The sequence below is a fragment of the Sus scrofa genome, chromosome X, assembly GCF_054392235.1.
Source record: "Sus scrofa isolate SSC_HxYL_T2T_F1_AM1 chromosome X, Sscrofa_HxYL_maternal_Yorkshire_Landrace_v2.0, whole genome shotgun sequence".
Classification (NCBI taxonomy): domain Eukaryota; kingdom Metazoa; phylum Chordata; class Mammalia; order Artiodactyla; family Suidae; genus Sus; species Sus scrofa.
The window spans coordinates 135494663-135512132 of NC_139401.1; the positions used below are offsets into that span (position 1 = coordinate 135494663).

The window sequence follows — 17470 nt, forward strand, 5'->3', positions numbered from 1 at the left end:
TCCGACCAGGAACCATGAGGTTGCAGGTTCGGTCCCTGCCCTTGCTCAGTGGGTTGACGATCCGGCATTGCTGTGAGCTGTGGTGTAGGTTGCAGATGCGGCTCGGATCCCGCGTAGCTGTGGCTGTGGCGTAGGCCGGCGGCTCCAGCTCCGATGAGACCCCTAGCCTGGGAACCTCCATATGCCGCGGGAGTGGCCCAAAGAAATGGCAAAAAAAGAAAAAAAAAGGAAAAAAAAAGAAGTGGCAGGAGTTCCCTGGTGGCTCAGTGGGTTAATATCTGGCCTTATCACTGCTGTGGCGCATGTTCAATCCCTGGTCCAGGCACTTCTGCATATGCTGTCCGGGCCAAAATGAAAAAAAAAAGTGGCAAAAGTGATCACCCTTGTTTTCTTTGCCATTTTGCCACTATTTCTTTCACTCATTCTGGATTCCAACTGGATACCTGTGAGGCCTTCTCTGGATAGCCTGTCTCAGTGTCTTTTTCACATATTTCACCTTCTGTGCTCCATCGTGAGTAATTTCTTCAGATTTTTTTTTTTTTTTTTTTTTTACAATTGACGAAATTGTCTTTGGCTGTGCCCAATCACTATTTGGCTTTTAAACTTCAAAAATTATGTTTTTAATTTATAAAAGCACAGTTTTTCCCCAAAGTGCCTAATAGTTTTGGATAATTTGTCATTTTACGGTATATATCTGATAATGTCAGTATCTGATATTCTTCAGGTTCTGAATTTGTATTGATTGGTTTTGGTCACTCTTCGCGACGGTGGCTCGTTATCTTGCATGTCTGCTGACCTATGTGGACGATGTCATAGTTCAGCTCCTTTCGGGGCTCATCTTAGTGCAGAAGAGTCTCACACTGAGTTCTCGCCTTTGGCTCAAAGCTTGGTCTCCTGGGAACAACCCCAACCCCAACACTTGCCTCCATGTTGCAGTTTCTCATTTTTCACTTCTCTTTACTCTGATTCAAGTTCATGATTTTTTGATTGATTTTAAAGTTCATTATTTTAAAATAAAAGCTCATGTGGGTTCTTTTGGGGTTTTCTTTTTGCTGTCGGCAGTGAGGAAGTGCAGGGTCCCTCACTGAGCAGTGCAGCAGTGCAGTAAGAAGTTTGTAGTAGCAGGGACAGAGCTTTTTTTTTTTTTTTTTTTTTGGCTGCACCTGCAGCATGTGGAAGTTTCTGGGCCAGGGACCGAGCTCACTCCACAGCAGTGACAATACCATATCCTTAACCTGCTGAGCCACTGGGAACTGGTACAGCCTTTTTTATTGTGCTACTATATACATAACCTGCAACTCACCATTTTCACCGTGCTGAAGCGTGTGGTTCAGGGGCATGAAGCCCATTCGCAATGTTGTGTAACCATCACCCCACCCATTTCCATCGTGCAAAACTGAAACTCTGGCCCCTCGAACAGTGCCTCTCCATCCTCCCCTCTGCGCAGCCTCCGGTAACATCGACTGAACGTAGGTGCTCATATTCCAGAGACCTCGTGGTGATTTTTGCTAACTTGATGTGCAGCTATCTGGTCAGCCAGTCTGGGCGTGTCAGGGAGCGTGTCTTTGGATGAGATCAGCACTGAAAGGGCAGCGTGAACAAAGCCCTCCCTCCTGTAGCTGAGTGGTAATCAGCTGAAGGCGTGAAGAGAACAGAAAGGCTGAGTCCCCACCCGGCCCCCGAGGAAGAGAGAATTCTTTCTGCCTGACTGCGTTGGGACTGGGAGTTTGCTTTTTTCCAGCCTGTGGGCTCAAACTCAAATATCGGCTCTTGTTGGTCTTCAGCCTGGAACTTATTCCATCAGCTCGCTTGGTTCTCAGGCCTTTGGACTTGGACTGAGATGACGTCATTGGCTCTCCTGGGAGTCCAGCTTGCTGGCTCACCCTGCAGATCCTGGGACCTGTCCCGCTCCATAATCATGTGAGCCACACACACACACACATCCTATTGGTTCTGTTTCTCCGGAGAACTCTGACTAATATTTACCCTTTCAGGTCTGCCCTGTGTCATTTAGCACGTTTTCCAGGTTCATCCATACTGTCGCATGTATCAGAGACACACCCGTTTTCAAACGGAAATGTCCTCAGAACATATCTTATTAATACCCTATTCCACTAAACCGCCAGAAGCAGAAGAATTTAATCTAACCTTGAAGGAATAGGAAATTCTTGCGGGAGAGGATGTTTATCTGAGGCTTGAAGGGGCAGTAGGAAGGACCTTAGGATGTAGGTAGAAGTAACAGTATGTCTAAGAGGCCAGTGTGAGAGAGAGTTGAGGGAGTTCCCGTGGTGGCGCAGTGGAAACGAATCCAACTAGGAACCATGAGGTTGCAGGTTCGATCCCTGGCCTCGCTCCGTGGGTGAAGGATCCAGCGTTGCCGAGAGCTGTGGTGTAGGTCGCAGACGTGGCTCGGATCTGCCGTGGCTGTGGCTCTGGCTGTGGCCGGCAGCTGTAGCCTCGATTCTAACCCTAGCCTGAGAACTTCCATAGCTGCAGGTGTGGCCCTAAAAAGCGAAAAAAAAAAAAAAAAAAAAAGACAAAAGAAAACCTTGAGGGTTTCTTAGTGCAAGTGGAGTTTAGAGAGCACCGGAGACAGTAAGGGCCTCCTGCGGTGAATTCTTGGGAAATGGGCGCCGCTGGTGGGATGTGGACGTCGTGAGGCATTTGGCGCATCACTCTTATTTGTTTACATCCTCCTGATTGTTGCCACTGTCCCGAGTGACAGCAACACTGCGAGGACAATCAGCTGTGGGCTCTGCTCTGCCGTTTCCTGGCCTTAGACCTTCTGGCCCGGGGGGCCTGGGTCCTCACCTCTCAGAGGGTCTTGTTACTACAGCTGCTCAGGGAAGCTTATCGGGAAGCCTGGTCCCGTGGCAACCTCGCTGCATCAGCGAGCGCGGAGCCCGAGAGCGGCGCCGGCCCGGGAGTCTGCCTACCTTCGTGTGGCCGTCCTGAAGAAACAGGGTCCAGCGGCGGCCGTCCTGACTACTGGACACGAGGAACTCCTTCACATACATGCTGCTGAGCAGGGACTTCACGCCCTGGGTGGTGATGCCTGTGACCTTCACCGTCTTCTGCAGGTCCACCTGCAGCCACTCCTCTGCGCTGCTCACCTGGGGAAGGCAGAGCGGGAGCGGGTTGGTGTCTGCTGGCTCCCAGGACCCCCCGGACCCTTCTCCTCCATCGGATCGCCGCTCTCATCCCTCTGCACACTGGGGCTCTGTGTGGCAGTCTCCCTCTTAGACGCGAAGCAACTCGAGGGCCAGAATTTGTCAGCATTTATCTCTGTATCCCGGGCTTAGCCACTTAATAGGTGCCCAGTAAATATGTGCGGACTGCAGGGTTACAGCGAGGCAACGGGTTACACAGCCGCTGGTCTTAAAAATATGCCCCCAGGAGTTCCCGCTGTGGCGCAGTGGTTAACGAATCTGACTAGGAACCATGAGGGTGCGGGTTCGACCCCTGGCCTTGCTCAGTGGATTAAGGATCCGGTGTGGCCGTGAGCTGTGCTGTGGGTCACATACATGGCTCGGATCCTGCGTTGCTGTGGCTGTGGCACAGGCTGGCGGCTACAGCTCCGATTAGACCCCTAGCCCGGGAACCTCCATGTGCCCCGAGAGCGGCCTCAGAAAAGGCAAAAAGACAAAACAAAACAAAACAAAAAAACGCCCCCAGAGGGGCAGAGCCCATGACCTCCATTCATGCTCCAAAGCTGTCCCGTGATTAAAATTACAAACTGAGGGCTTCTAGAAAAGCACAGTGCCTGTGTGCCACACATAGCTCTGACCCGTTCCTTTGAGGCACTGAGAAAGCTGCAAAGAGGGCTATTTCTCTGCAAAACTGGACCTCAGCCGCTACTGATCCTTCACAAACCTTGGCCCAGTCCTGCATATGGGGATCCTGCTTCCAGGAGATTCAACTGGGGGTCTTTTCCGGCCATGAATGCTGTGTAGACGCATCCACTAAACATCCGTGGGGCTTTCTGTGCACAGTCAGCCTTCCGTGACACATTTGGGGGAATGAGCAGGTGAGGGAAGCACGCGACCTCGATGTCGTTTCCCAACCACGCTTCTTACCCGGGGTCGCCAGGCATTCGTCCGCCCCTGGAGGTGAAGTCGGGCTTGTGAAGGAGACCAGGTGGCAAATATATTGCTTAGGTGGGAGGAGGCCGTGATCTGTGAGTCTGATATCGCTTTATTCTGCATTCCCAGGGGCATGCTGCAACCTCAAAGAAACGAGACAAGAGCGCAGTCACAGGCCAAGATGCAGCTGAGGCTCTGCCGGCCTTGGCCTCCACTGACATTCTAGGCCTACTGCCATCATGACGCCGTTTCCCAGGCAGTAATTTGGGCACCTTATTGTTAACATGGCCCCTACTTTCTGGTCAGCTCTGCTCTGCCTTTTTTTTTTTTTTTTTTTTTTTTGCCTTTTAGGGCCGCACCTGCGGCCTATGGAGGTTCCCAGGCTAGGGGTTGAATCGGAGCTGTAGCCACCGGCCTACGCCAGAGCCACAGCAACCCAGGATCCGAGCTGCGTCTGCAACCTACACCACAGCTCACGGCAACGCTGGATCCTTCATGCATTGAACGAGGCCAGGGATCGAACCTGAGTCCTCATGGATACCAGTCAGGTTTGTTACCATTGAGCCACGACGGGAGCTCTGGCTCTACTTGAGTTTGGTCTGCCTCATGAACAGTAGTGCAGGAGGTGGCTGCTCCCAGGGCATCCCATGGTTAGGATACCTGAGGCCTGGGTTCGCCCAGGACTGTACTGGTTTTCGCACTGATAGTCCGGTTTCCTGAGAAATCCCCCAGTCTCGGGAAGACAGGACAGTTAGCCGTCCTACCACCGCGGGAGCTGGAGGGACACGGGATGACTTGACACTTACTGTTTAAATCACAGCCCATCAACTCCATGCGAAGAGTGCTGCGGATGCTGTAATGTGTTGGGTGCAAACGGATGTACCGAGCCACAATCGGAGGGTTAAAAATATTGTGTTTAATCCCAGATGCGTCCACATTGCCAAAGAAGACCTGCAGGGAGTTATTAGGGCGGATCCATGTAAAATGAAGGCGGAGTAAGAAGCAATTCCTCCCAACCATACCCTTCTTCCGCTTTGGCTTTCGCATGTCTCAGCAGCGCCCAGCACCAAATACAACGATTCCAGCCAGACAGGCGTTCGAATGCGGGGCGTGAAGGAGAGCCTCAGGAGGAAGGCTGGAATGAGGGAGTGTAGGCTGGGCAGGCGAAGTGGTCTACCGGGGGTCCTGCAGAAGGCTCCTCGAAGTCGAGGAGGCCATTCGGGCCCTTGCTAAGCCAGTCAGGCCACAGCGCTAGAATCGCCTGCGGGCACTTAGATATGCAGGATCTTGAGCCCTCGTCCAGATCTACTGAATCAGACCGTGAAGCCTGGAAGCGGCAGCCGAGGACAGAGGCAGATGTGAAAGGGAACCAGGAGCAGGACGCTGACCACGGTGGTCTCATAATGATCTCGCGAGAGTCTGCGAGTGTGTGTGTGTGTGTGTGTGTGTGTGTGTGTGTGTGTGTGTGTGTAATGATTGACACATCGAGGTTCTACAGAAAAGTACATGTCATATTTAAGGGAAAAGGAAGGCCGTTTGAGAAATATACTAGGAATGCCAATTCAAAAGGCCAAGATTTAAATCGTGGCATGTAGTAAAAGTTGAAAATCATCTCTTGAAAAACGCCTGGGATTCGGCTTGAATATACTAGAACAGGAATCAATGTGATCTGATATAATCAGACATCAGAGTTATAATATTATGGGGAATTTAAAAATTGTTCTGCCATGTAATAATTTTTTCTTCCTAGGGATAAAATATATTGACAAATGTATAGCATTGCCCCAGAAATCACAGCATTATTTTTTGATAAAGAGATCTCTTTTTTTTTTTTTTTTTTTTTTTTTTTCCATTTCTAGGGCCACTTCCCGTGGCATATGGAGGTTCCCAGGCTAGGGGTTGAATCGGAGCTGTAGCCACCAACCTGCACCAGAGCCATAGCAACTCGAGATCTGAGCTGCGTCTGCAACCTACACCACAGCTCACGGCAATGCCGGATCCTTAACCCGCTGAGCAAGGCCAGAGGTCAAACCCAAAACCTCATGGTTCCTAGTCGGATTCGTTAACCACTGAGCCGCAACGGGAACTCCGAAATCTGCTTCATTTTTAACCCAGTTCTTGCATCTTGATTGGAAGTTTCTTAGGGAGACAAGGTATTAATTCAACAAACGACTAATAACTAAACAGGAGATCCCGTCATGGCACAGTGGTTAACAAATCCGACTAGGAACCATGAACTTGTGGGTTCCATCCCTGCCCTTGCTCAGTGGCTTAAGGATCCGGCGTGACTGTGAGCTGTGGTGTAGGTTGCAGACGCGGCTCGGATCCCGCGTTGCTGTGGCTCTGGCGTAGGCTGGAGGCTACAGCTCTGATTTGACCCCTAGCCTGGGAACCTCCATATGCTGCAGGTGCGGCCCTAAAAAGACAAAAGACAAAACAAACAAACAAGCAATTAACGACTACACAAATCCTGGATCCCATGTATTATACGCCAGAAACTGTACTACATGGCTTCACTGGTGAATTCTAAATACAGAAGAAAAGGAGTTATGGCAGTGACTCAGCGGTAATGAACCTGACCTAGTATCCAGGAAATACGGTTCCATCCCTGGCCTCCATTAGTGGGTCAAGGATCCGGCATTGCCGTGAGCTGTGGTGTAGGTCACAGACACAGCTTGGATCCCATGTTGCTGTGGCTGTGGCGTAGGCCGGTGGCTGCAGCTCCAAAGAGACCCCTAGCTTGGGAACTTCCATATGCCACAGGTTCAGGCCTAAAAAGCAAAAGAAAGGAAGGACGGACAAAAGGAAGGAAGAATTAATGTCAGTCCTTTCCCAAAATCTTCCAACAGATAGAAAAGGAAGAAAAACATCTTTTTTTTTTTTTTTGTCTTTTTGCCATTTCTTGGGCTGCTTCCGCGGCATATGGAGGTTCCCAGGCTAGGGGTCAAATCGGAGCTGTAGCCATCGGGCTACACCACAGCCACAGCAACGCGGGATCCGAGCCGCGTCTGCAACCTACACCACAGCTCACGGCAACGCCGGATCCTTAACCCACTGAGCAAGCACAGGGACTGAACCCGCAACCTCATGGTTCCTAGTCGGATTCGTTAACCACTGAGCCGCGACGGGAACTCCAAGAAGAAAAACATCTTAATTCATACTATAGGTCCAGCATTACCTTGATACCAAAGCCAGACATATACACCAGAAGAAACAAAAACTACAGCCCAATGGCCATCATGAATGTGGATGCAAAACCCCCAAGAGAATTCCAGCAAACTGAATCAAGCAGCATATTATAAATATTACATTCCATGTCCAATGGGAACAATCCCAGGAAGGAAAGGATGGCTCAACACAAGAAAACTGAAGAATCAACACCACATGGATACAATGGAGCAGGAGGACACCCAGATGATCGGGTCCGTCGGTGCAGAAACAGCACTTGAAACGGTCCAACAGCCTTACATGACCAAAAACGCCGAGCAAACCAGGAACAGAAAGAAAAATCCTCAACACAGTAAAAGGCACTTTTTTTAAAATTTTTATTTGTCACTGTCCTTTTAGGGCCGCACCAGCGGCACATGGAGGTTCCCAGGCTAGGGGTCGAATCAGAGCTGTAGCTGCCGGCCTACACCACCACCACAGATCCTTAACCCACTGAGCAAGGCCAGGGATTGAACCCACAACCTCATGGTTCCTAGTCAGATTCGTCTCTGCTGTGCAACCACGGGAACTCCAAAAGGCATTGATGAGATACACATAGAGAACAACATACTCAGTGGTGCTCCAAGACTGGAAGCATTTCCACTAACATCAGGAACAAGAGAAGAAGGGAAGACAGCAGGAGTCATGGACTGGAAGACTTAGCACTGTTAAGGTAGAAATCCCACCCCAAGTTGTCTAGAGAATTCATTCAATGCCTATCAAATCCCCAGTGCCCTGCTTTACAGAAGTGTCACAGCCAACGCTGAATGCATCCGGAATTTCCAGGGACCTTGACTAGCCCACGTCATCCTGGAAGAGAGGGAAACAGCTGGAGGACTCGCACGTCCCTATTTCAAACCTTAGGATAAAGCTCCAGTTATCAAAGCTGGGTGGTACCAGCCTAAGGGGAGACCCGTTTGCCAACGAGAGAGAGGTAAGAGTCCAGAACTAAACCCCGAAAAGCCATTCGTGGGTATAAGCCCAGGAGAACGGAAAAGAGGTGTTCAAAGAGGAGCCTGGACGGAGGGTTCACCACAGCCTCTTCCCAACAGGCACAAGGCGCGAGTCCCCCAAACGTCCAGCGAGGGACGATGGCATCCGCCGCCTAAGCGATGACGAGAGTCAGGCAGCGGACCGCCATTCAGCCAGGAAAGGACCGTGGTGCCGCTTCGTGCCATCAGGGGAGGAACGCTGATGCCAACGTTATGCGAAGGGAAAGCTGCCAGACACAGAAGACCACCTGCTTATTGGAGGGGTGCCTCTCTAGGAACAAGGGTCCCTGGAAGCCGGTGAGCTGTTGCCTGGGTACTCCAGGGGCGGGCGGGGGCGGGGGGGGGGGCGAGGTGTGTGGGGGTGGAGGGCACTCAGGAGGGGGCGGGGGGACAGACGGCTTGGAGGGTACAGGGTTTCTTTGCGGGGGTGGGGGGGCGCCAAGGTTTGGGAAGTAGATCGTCGTGACGGTGGCCCGGCCCCACCAGTGTATTCTTGGTGCCCCTGGATGGTCCGCCACTGGTCCTCTTCTCGGGACCAAGCTCCCATCCCGGGCAACGTGAGAGTTCCCTCGGAAAGAGAGGGTCCCGGGAGCAGGGGCGGCAGGGTCCTGCCAGCGCCATTTCGGGGCAGGCCCAGGCCTGCGGGGGGTCGGGGTGCGGGGTGCGGGGGTGCGGGGGTGCGGGGTGAGGGTGGGTTCCGGGCGAGCAGTGACCTCCCCGGATGTACGTGTCAGAGCGCGAGCACCCCGACCAATGAGGGGCCGCCCCGACCCGTGGTCGCTGGGCTACGCAGTGGAGGCCCGAGGGGAGCGGTTGTCTTGAGACGTCGCGACCAGCTGGCACCTCCCAGGGCACCTCGGCGCACCTCGTGGCACCTCTTGGAGCTCATCGCGCTGCACCCCACGGCAGAGGTAGCTAGGCCCGTCGGTCGGTCCGTCGGAGAAGGCGCCCCCAACGCCCAGCCGCCGCATGCCCGGGAAAAGGAGCCGTCGAAAGTCACCCGGTCGCCAGGGGCGGACCTGCGCCCGCACCACCCGAGCCGGGCTGTCCGCCTCCGTGAGCCACATGGAGCGCCTCCTGCGGGAGGGCCCCTACGCCCAGTGCCTGAGCTCGTCCGCCCGGGTCTTCCTCGCGGCCACCATCGAGTACCTGACGGCCAGGGTCCTGGAGCTGGCGGGCGACGAGGCCCAGATTGTGGGTAGGAGGTGCATCACCCCAGAGCTGGTGGCCATGGCGGTCCACAACAACGCCCTGCTCAGCGCCTTCTTCGGAACCCTCGCCATCTCGCAAGTGGCCCCGACCCAGGAGTAGCTGCCCGACGCGCCCTGGATGTCCTGGCCCCAGCCCCTCACAGCCCCGGAAGCCCCGGCCTGCCTCCCTGCCTGCCTCCTCGGGCAGACTCGTTGCCAGGCAATACACGTGTTTAAAGAAACCCTCGTGCGTGCTTCGGTCACTCGGCGTGGGGGTGGGAGGCGGCGGGGCTGGGACGTCGCTTCCTGGAGGGACAGGGGGCGAGAGTCGGGCCGGGGGTGGGCGAGGGGTCGGAGTCGGGCGGGGGCAGAGGGTGACAGGGTCTGGGGTGGCCCTGGGTGTGAGGCTGGCCAGGGTGGGGTCTGGGGTGAGGCTGGGCTACGACGAGCTCCTCGGTTGGCCCTGAGCAAGGCAGAGCCAGGCGACGTCCCCAGACGGACCGGGTTCCTCGTGGCGCAGCTCAGGACCGTGCGGGGCGTGGTCATGGGGCGAACGTGCCAGGGCCACCGACGACGGCGGTGCGGGGTGGACGGGTGGCTGCCCAGAGGGGCTGGCGTGGACTCCAGCGGGGCCGGGGCTTTGGCGGGAAGATTGGGTCGGGATGGGGGGCGGGTTGGGCGGGACACCGTCAGGAACTAGGCAAGTCGCAACGAGGGTCCAGCGGGATCGAGATTAGTTGCTGCTGCACGAGGTGATGGATATTAACTAAATTCATCGCGGTAAGTATTTTGCAACCTATGGATGCCAGCGCACGTGTGCTGTACACCTCAAAAAGAAAGAAGCGTTTCGTTTTGGGCCACCTTCCCGTGGAGATGCCAGGAGGTGCCCTGCGTAGCAACCTGAGTGAGCGAGCGGTCACCTAGCAACAGCGAGCGCCCGTCCAGGCCCGGACTTTAAATAAGAGTCCCGATTGGCAGACGCCGCCGCAGCCAGTTCCCGCCCGGGCTCCGAAGTCGCTATTTTGCATATCACCAGGGCGACGAGGAACGCTGGGGCGGCTGGGGCGGCCCAGCCCGCCCCGCGCGCGGGGGGACCTGCGCTCGACGCAGGGCACGTCGCAGCCCGAGGCCGTCGCGGAGCCCGTGCGCCCGGCTGCGTCAGCGCGCCCGGAAGCGCTGGCCTGGCGAACATGGCGGCGTCCGCGGCCGGCCTGGGCGGCGGAGCGGGCCCGGGGCCCGAGTCCGGGGACTTCCTGGCCCGGTACCGCCAGGTGTCGAGCAAGCTGAAGAAGCGGTTCCTGCGGAAGCCGAACGTGGCGGAGGCCGGCGAGCAGTTCGGCCAGCTGGGCCGCGAGCTGCGCGCCCAGGAGTGCCTGCCGTACGCGGCCTGGTGCCAGCTGGCGGTGGCGCGCTGCCAGCAGGCGCTCTTCCACGGGCCCGGGGAGGCGCTGGCGCTCACCGAGGCCGCGCGCCTCTTCCTGCGGCAGGAGCGCGACGCGCGCCAGCGCCTGGCCTGCCCCGCCGCCTACGGGGAGCCCCTGCAGGCCGCCGCCAGCGCCCTGGGCGCCGCCGTGCGCCTGCACCTGGAGCTGGGCCAGCCGGCCGCCGCCGCCGCCCTGTGCCTGGAGCTGGCGGCCGCCCTGCGCGACCTGGGCCAGCCGGCCGCCGCCGCCGGCCACTTCCAGCGCGCCGCCCAGCTGCTGCTGCCCCAGCTGCCCCTGGCCGCCCTGCAGGCGCTCGGCGACGCCGCCTCCTGCCAGCTGCTGGCGCGCGACTACAGCGGCGCCTTGGCGGTCTTCACGCGCATGCAGCGCCTGGCGTGGGAGCACGGCAGCCACCCGGTGCAGGTGCCGCCGCCGCCGCCGCCGCCGCCGCCGGCGGCCCTGTCGCAGCCGCAGCACCAGCCGAGGCCGCCGGGGCTCCAGCCCGGGTCCCGCGCGGCCGCCGCCCTGCCGCTGGCGCTGCCCCCCGCCAGCGCGGGTTCTGCGGCCGCGCCCTCTCCCGCCGCGCTGGGCGCCTTCTCGGACGTGCTGGTCCGCTGCGAGGTGTCGCGCGTGCTGCTGCTGCTGCTCCTGCAGCCACCGCCCGCCAAGCTCCTGCCGGAACACGCGCACACCCTGGAGAAGTACTCCTGGGAGGCCTTCGACAGCCACGGGCAGGAGAGCAGTGGCCAGCTGCCCGAGGAGCTCTTCCTGCTGCTGCAGTCCTTGGTCATGGCCACCCACGAAAAGGACACGGAAGCGGTCAAGTCGCTGCAGGTGGAGATGTGGCCCCTGTTGAGTGCCGAGCAGAACCACCTCCTTCACCTCGTTCTGCAGGAAACCATCTGGCCCTCGGGACAGGGGATCTGAAGCGCCGCCAGTCTCCACCAAGGGACTGGTTCCCTGTTAGCCAACCGCACGCACCCGCCTCTGCGTTTAGGGGGAAATAAAGACGTTGACCCGGCGCTCCGGCCTGTGCAGCTGCTTATTCCTCTGGCCACCACGGGAATTGAGTTGACGAAAAGGGACCTTGTTTCCGTAAGAGTGGCCGACAAAACCACCGTGATAGAATGGGGCAGAGAACGCGGCTCTCTTCCCCCCAAACTGCAACATAAAAATGACAGTCCCTTCTGTCGCTTCCGTCTTCCCTTCTCACCCATCTGTGTGTCCACCCCCCCCCCGCCCCCGCCGGCCCCCGCATCCCTGTTTCTTAGTGAGGACTCGTTTGCACAGCTCTGGCTCAGTACTTCAGCGGACTCTGATTCCTTAGCGTATTTCGACGTCTGCCTGTGTCAGGCCGCAATTCCTCCCTTCTTTCCTGCGCCCCATATGCGATCACTTGGCGATCTCGCGGGAATCATTTGATTCGGTACCACGCTGCTGTCACTGGTGCCCTGAATCCACGATAAAGCCATGCTGGCACTCCTAACTTGTGGTTTTCGATTTACTTCAACTGTAAAGCGGGAGTCGCTTATCTACCTGTCAGGAGACAGAAAGCAGAAACAGGTCGTTCCCTTTTAGCGCCAAGATGCATTTGTTCCTTTGAAACTGGCAGTGTGCCTGGCATGTGGGCCAGGAATCTACAGAGATCCTTTGCCGCGTGGTCCTTACTCAGATGCAACGCAAATGCTTCCGTGCAGAGCGGGGTGGAGGTGGGATGGGCGCCAGGGCAAAGGTGTCAGGTGTGCCTTCACATTCTCAGGTCCCTGTTCGGTTCTGAGAGGTACGAATGATCCACATGCCGGCTTTTACTGGTAGCACGGATCCTTCCGCAACGCTTTAGTCACACACGTAACGTCAGCATGGCCTTTGGGACTGTGTGATCCTGTATGGGCCAGACCGTGACCTTGTTCCCCCAAAGCGGGACGGCGGTCCGCTTTTAGAGACGAAATTTCCCAGGCTTTTTTGGGCCAAGCGCTGCGTGCGAAGCGCCGGAGCCGTTTTCTCGAATTCGTTTTCTTCGGTGATAATGAGAACGCTTCAGAATATAATCTCGTTCTCAGTCATTCGCCCTGGGGAGAATGCCTCCTTTAGGCTGAAGTTGCAAGCAGCACTCATCTTCAGGGCTGAGATTGAAGGACACAGTAGATTTGGGATTTGCACGCTTCGTGGGGGAGGAGGAATAGGTGGGGAGTGGTCTCCCTGGGTTACGTGTCCCCACACGGGTGGGACTTCCAGGGGAGTCTCCACCTGTGCTTCCACACCGTGGCAGCCCCGGCTGATGGAACAGGCGAGAGGCCCCGTTGAGACAGATTCTGCCACGGCGCCGGTGCTCTCACCTAGCTGCCAGGAAGGGTCCTTCTGAGCCCTTAAGAGTCTCGGCCGACTTACTGCCCAAGTGGTGACGGTGGTGCTCCTTTGTGCTTCTGCTTTTTCTGGCACACTCTGCTCAACCTGGGCTGCGGGCCTGGCCGGCTGCCCCACTGTCCCGTGACAAGAACGCTTCGGAATTAGGAAATGTGACTGGTGATGGCATCTGGGTTTGGGCTCAAGGACAAGCCTGCTGAGACCTCTGGTCTAAACTCCTTGCATTCAGGAGGTGGGGAGGGATCACCAGAAAGCCTGGTATTGGGTTTACAAGGAGAACCTTCAAAACCCTGAAGGTGGTTTCCCGTTTGCCATTGCCTCATTCATGGCTCTCTCAGAAAGCGTGTACCCAGAGAGCTGGGTCAATAGCAGATTTCAGTGGTTTTGACAGTATTCTCTTCCTATATTTCAATTTATGTCAAAATTAACACTGATTTCTAACATGTCCATAGATAGATTTTTTTTTAATTTTTAATTTTTCAAAATTTTTTGGTCTTTTTGCCTTTTCTAGGGCCGCTCCTGCGGCATATGGAGGTTCCCAGGCTAGGGGTCCAATCGGAGCTGTAGTCGCCAGCCTACACCACAGCCACAGCCACACGGGATCCGAGCCATGTCTGCAACCTACACCACAGCTCATGGCAACACCAGATCCTTAACCCACGGAGCGAGGCCAGGGATCGAACCCGCAACCTCAATGTTCTTAGTCGGATTCGTTAACCACTGAGCCACGATGGGAACTCCTAAATATTTTCAAATGACATGGGCAGTGTTCTTTTTAACTTGAAAACCATATGGAAAGATCTGCATCATGGAAATGTTCACTGGCAATTCAAAATTAACATTCAGATACTATAAAATATTGAAAATAGTGGCATGAAGTCCCTTTGTGAGGGACTTCTGCTATGGGAAGTCTTGCCAATGAGGAGTTCCCGTCGTGCAGCAGTGGAAACAATCCGACTGGGAACCATGAGGTTGTGGGTTCGACCCCTGGCCTTGCTCTTGGGTGAAGGATTCGGCGTTGCCGTGAGCTGTGGTGTGGGTCGCAGACATGGCTCGGATCCTGCATTGCTGCGGCTGTAGAGTAGGCCGGTGGCTGTAGCTTGGATTTGACCCCTGGCCTGGGAACCTCCATATGCTGTGGGTCTTGCCCTAAAAAGCAAAAAAAAAAAAAAAAAAAAAAAAATTTTGCCAATGAAGAAATATGTTGTATGTGAATAGTACAAAGATAAGAGAACACTTGAGAACCACGGTGCTGGAGGACGATGACTAAGACGAAAGCCTGTAAAGTAGCAGAGCTCTGGGATGGCAGGGTTCTGGTTCTATCCAACTGTCCAGGCGTCGCCACTGCCATTAGACTAGAGCACCAGCTCACCAGTGTTCCATAAGGGAGAAGATGGAATTATTTCAGTCTTTTCATGTCAAAGATGATCTCTGGCACATCAGGTTCTCTGTTTGTTTTTGAAACTTTAAACATGTGAAGCCCATGCTTAACCCACAGCCCGCACCCAAGCAGGGCGTGGTGCACATGTGCGGGCTCCGGCCGGCGCCCCTTTACTCGAATCAAGAACTCGGTAGTTGCTCAGTGACTCTTCGAGGAATGAACACCATGAGGGTAGTTAATTATTTTATCTTTGTCACCGAACAAGAAGGACTGAAAATAATCAATCATTCAACTCTAGATTCTAAGAGACTAAAAAGAGAAGAAACCAAAAGAGAGTAGAAAAGCATTTTTAAATTTTTAAACAGAAATTACTGAATTAGAAAACAAACCTTCAAATATGTCTTTGATTTTAAGGCCAAGAGTTGATTCTTTTTTTGGCCACACACACGGCATGCAGCAGTTCCTGGGCCAGGGATTGAACCCACACCACAGATGAAACCAGAGGCACAGCAGTGACAATGCTGTATCCTCAACCCACTGTGCCACCGGGGAGCCGCAGGTGTGATGGAAGTATTTACATCGTGGAAATGAACTAGCGCTACAAATAAAGGCTTGTCCCCTAAGTGCTCCCCACTTTGCCCCAAAGCCAGCTGTGGAACATGTGTCGGCTCCCCACTGAGCGTAAGTATAATTTGACCATAGCAGAGAGGAGAAAGGGAATCATACCAAAGACGCTGAAAGACCATTTGATGAAATGCTACAGCCGTTCCAAATAAAGCAAGAGTAGCAAGAAACTTTTCAAATGCGATAGAAATATTTGAAACTAACAGTAAACGTTATATCAAACAGTGGAATTTAAGATCCATTCCCATTCAACAGAAAAAAGTCGCTGCTTCAGAGGAGGGAGGGGACGGGATGAGGCCAGTGTGCCGCAGACAGCAAGCTGGGGGGACAGCAGGATGCTGTGAGCCTGGGCCAAACAGGCCCTTAGTAGTCCGTAAGCATCTTGGGAAGAATTGTCATGAACCTTGCTTCTCGCACCTTCCCGTACATGGAAAAGCACTGCAACCACGAACTTGAGACGTCTCTTCTCTGTGACCCGCAGTAATCTTTTACCAAGATTTCTGCCTGACTGCACGAATTCCTTAACAAGAAAATCCTAGTAAACTAGCCTCCCCCCCACCCTTCCGAGCAGCTCCTGGGCGCTGAGAGCCTGGCCCCTGGGGCTATGGGCCTCAGGAAGGCCCTGAATAAAATGTAACTCCCAACTCTCACGTTGTACATTCCTCATTTAGCTGACAACACAATATGCAGCTATGCTATTTAAGGGTCGGTGCGCGCGTATATTGATCTCTACGGCATTCAGAGTCACCGCTCGCTCCTGTTTACCAGGTTCGGTCGGCATGGTGTCTGCACACGGTGCACCAGTGCGGTGTGTTCTGCGGGACGCCGAGATGTTCGGGCTCCCTTGGGTCTGTGATAAGGAACAAGGGGACCGGCACTGCCTTGACGCATGAAAAGTAAATACTCTTATTCCTACTTTTTTTTGTCTTTTTAGAGCCGCAACCCTAGCATATGGAGGTTCCCAGGCCAGGGGTCGAATTGGAGCTGTAGCCCCCGGCCTGCACCACAGCCTCAGCAACGCGGGATCTGAGCCATGTCTGCCACCATAGCTCACGGCAACGCCGGATCCTTAACCCACCGAGCGAGGCCAGGGATCAAGCCTGCATCCTCACGGATGCTAGTCAGATTCGTTTTCTGCTGAGCCACAACAGGAGCTGCCCTTGTTCCTACTTTGCAAATGCAAATCTATTCTGATCTGTGTCTCAGTGGGAAGGAAGAGCCTATCAGGTGCCTGGGGCTGTGTTCAGTGGATGCTAGTCGGGTTCTTAACCTGCTGAGTCACACCCCGCTGCATTTTGATGATCTGTCATTTTCCATGAAGGTTTAACAAAGGCACTGGCAAAGGTGAGCACACACCCCCCCTTCCACTCCTCCCCCCCAAGGCGGCCGACTGCCTGGAGCCATGAACAGCCTGGGCCTCGGCCCCAGGCCGTCCCAGCTAGGCCAGTCAGCGCCAACCTCCAGACATGCAAGCAAAGATGCTTTCAGAGGATTCCAGCCCCCAGCTGCCAAATCGTCCCAGCTGAGGCTCCACATATGATGGAGCAGAGAGCCGAGCCATCCCCACTGTGCCCTGTTCCAAGTTCTGACTCACAGCATCCAAGAACCAAACAAAATAGTTTCTTTGTTTTTTAAATGGCGCTAAACTGCAGAGTCACAGCCAAATCCTCTACAAGGAGGGGCCGGGAGAATAAATACCCTCCCTTCCTCGGATCTCTGGCCAATGGTCCTTTTTGGTGAAAACCAACCAAAGGCCTGAGGAGAGGCAGCTGCTGACACACTCCGCACAGGCCAGGCTCACAGAACACAAGTGGGAAGATGGACCCAAAGGGGCAAACAGAAGCCAGCTGGCCCCGGGCCAGCCAAGGACGGAGACCTTTATTCTGGAGACAAGACGGAGACACTGCCAGGTTTTAGGCAGTGGACGGATGATACGATGCCGAAAGTGTGAGATGAGGGGCCTGGGGCTACAATCACCACACGAGCAACAAGACAGAAGAGAGGAGAGAGGCATTAACGAAGCAAGAGCTGGCCGGATTTGTGGCCACCCATCGGGGGCCCAAGACTGCGGGCGGGGTGGGCGCCAACATCCATCCCAGGCGGCCGAGCCGCTTCCTCCCATCAGGGCGCCATCTCCTCACTTCCATCACCGGTGAGGCCCCGGCGCTAGCGCTCTGTTGCCCATGAGTGGAATATTCTTTGGGGT

General features: G+C 55.0%; 3 protein-coding genes across 3 annotated transcripts in view; 2 read left to right on the plus strand and 1 right to left on the minus strand.

Annotated features, from left to right (window-relative positions):
* The window catches only part of F8 (coagulation factor VIII), an 85634-nt gene that overhangs the window by 5078 nt on the left and 63086 nt on the right, over positions 1 to 17470 (minus strand). The window contains 3 exon segments of the mRNA NM_214167.3: positions 2937 to 3113; positions 4077 to 4225; positions 4889 to 5033. Of these exon segments, the coding sequence (NP_999332.3) occupies positions 2937 to 3113; positions 4077 to 4225; positions 4889 to 5033 (471 nt within the window).
* Positions 8152 to 9713, plus strand: H2AB1 (H2A.B variant histone 1). The gene is made up of 3 exons (XM_021080529.2): positions 8152 to 8223; positions 8342 to 8578; positions 9016 to 9713. The coding sequence occupies exon 3, from the start codon at positions 9251 to 9253 to the stop codon at positions 9590 to 9592; it is 342 nt and encodes a 113-aa protein (XP_020936188.1). The 5' UTR covers positions 8152 to 8223; positions 8342 to 8578; positions 9016 to 9250; the 3' UTR covers positions 9593 to 9713.
* Positions 10642 to 12381, plus strand: F8A1 (coagulation factor VIII associated 1). The gene has a single exon (XM_003135522.7). It carries the CDS (start codon positions 10662 to 10664, stop codon positions 11820 to 11822), a length of 1161 nt encoding a protein of 386 aa, XP_003135570.1. The 5' UTR covers positions 10642 to 10661; the 3' UTR covers positions 11823 to 12381.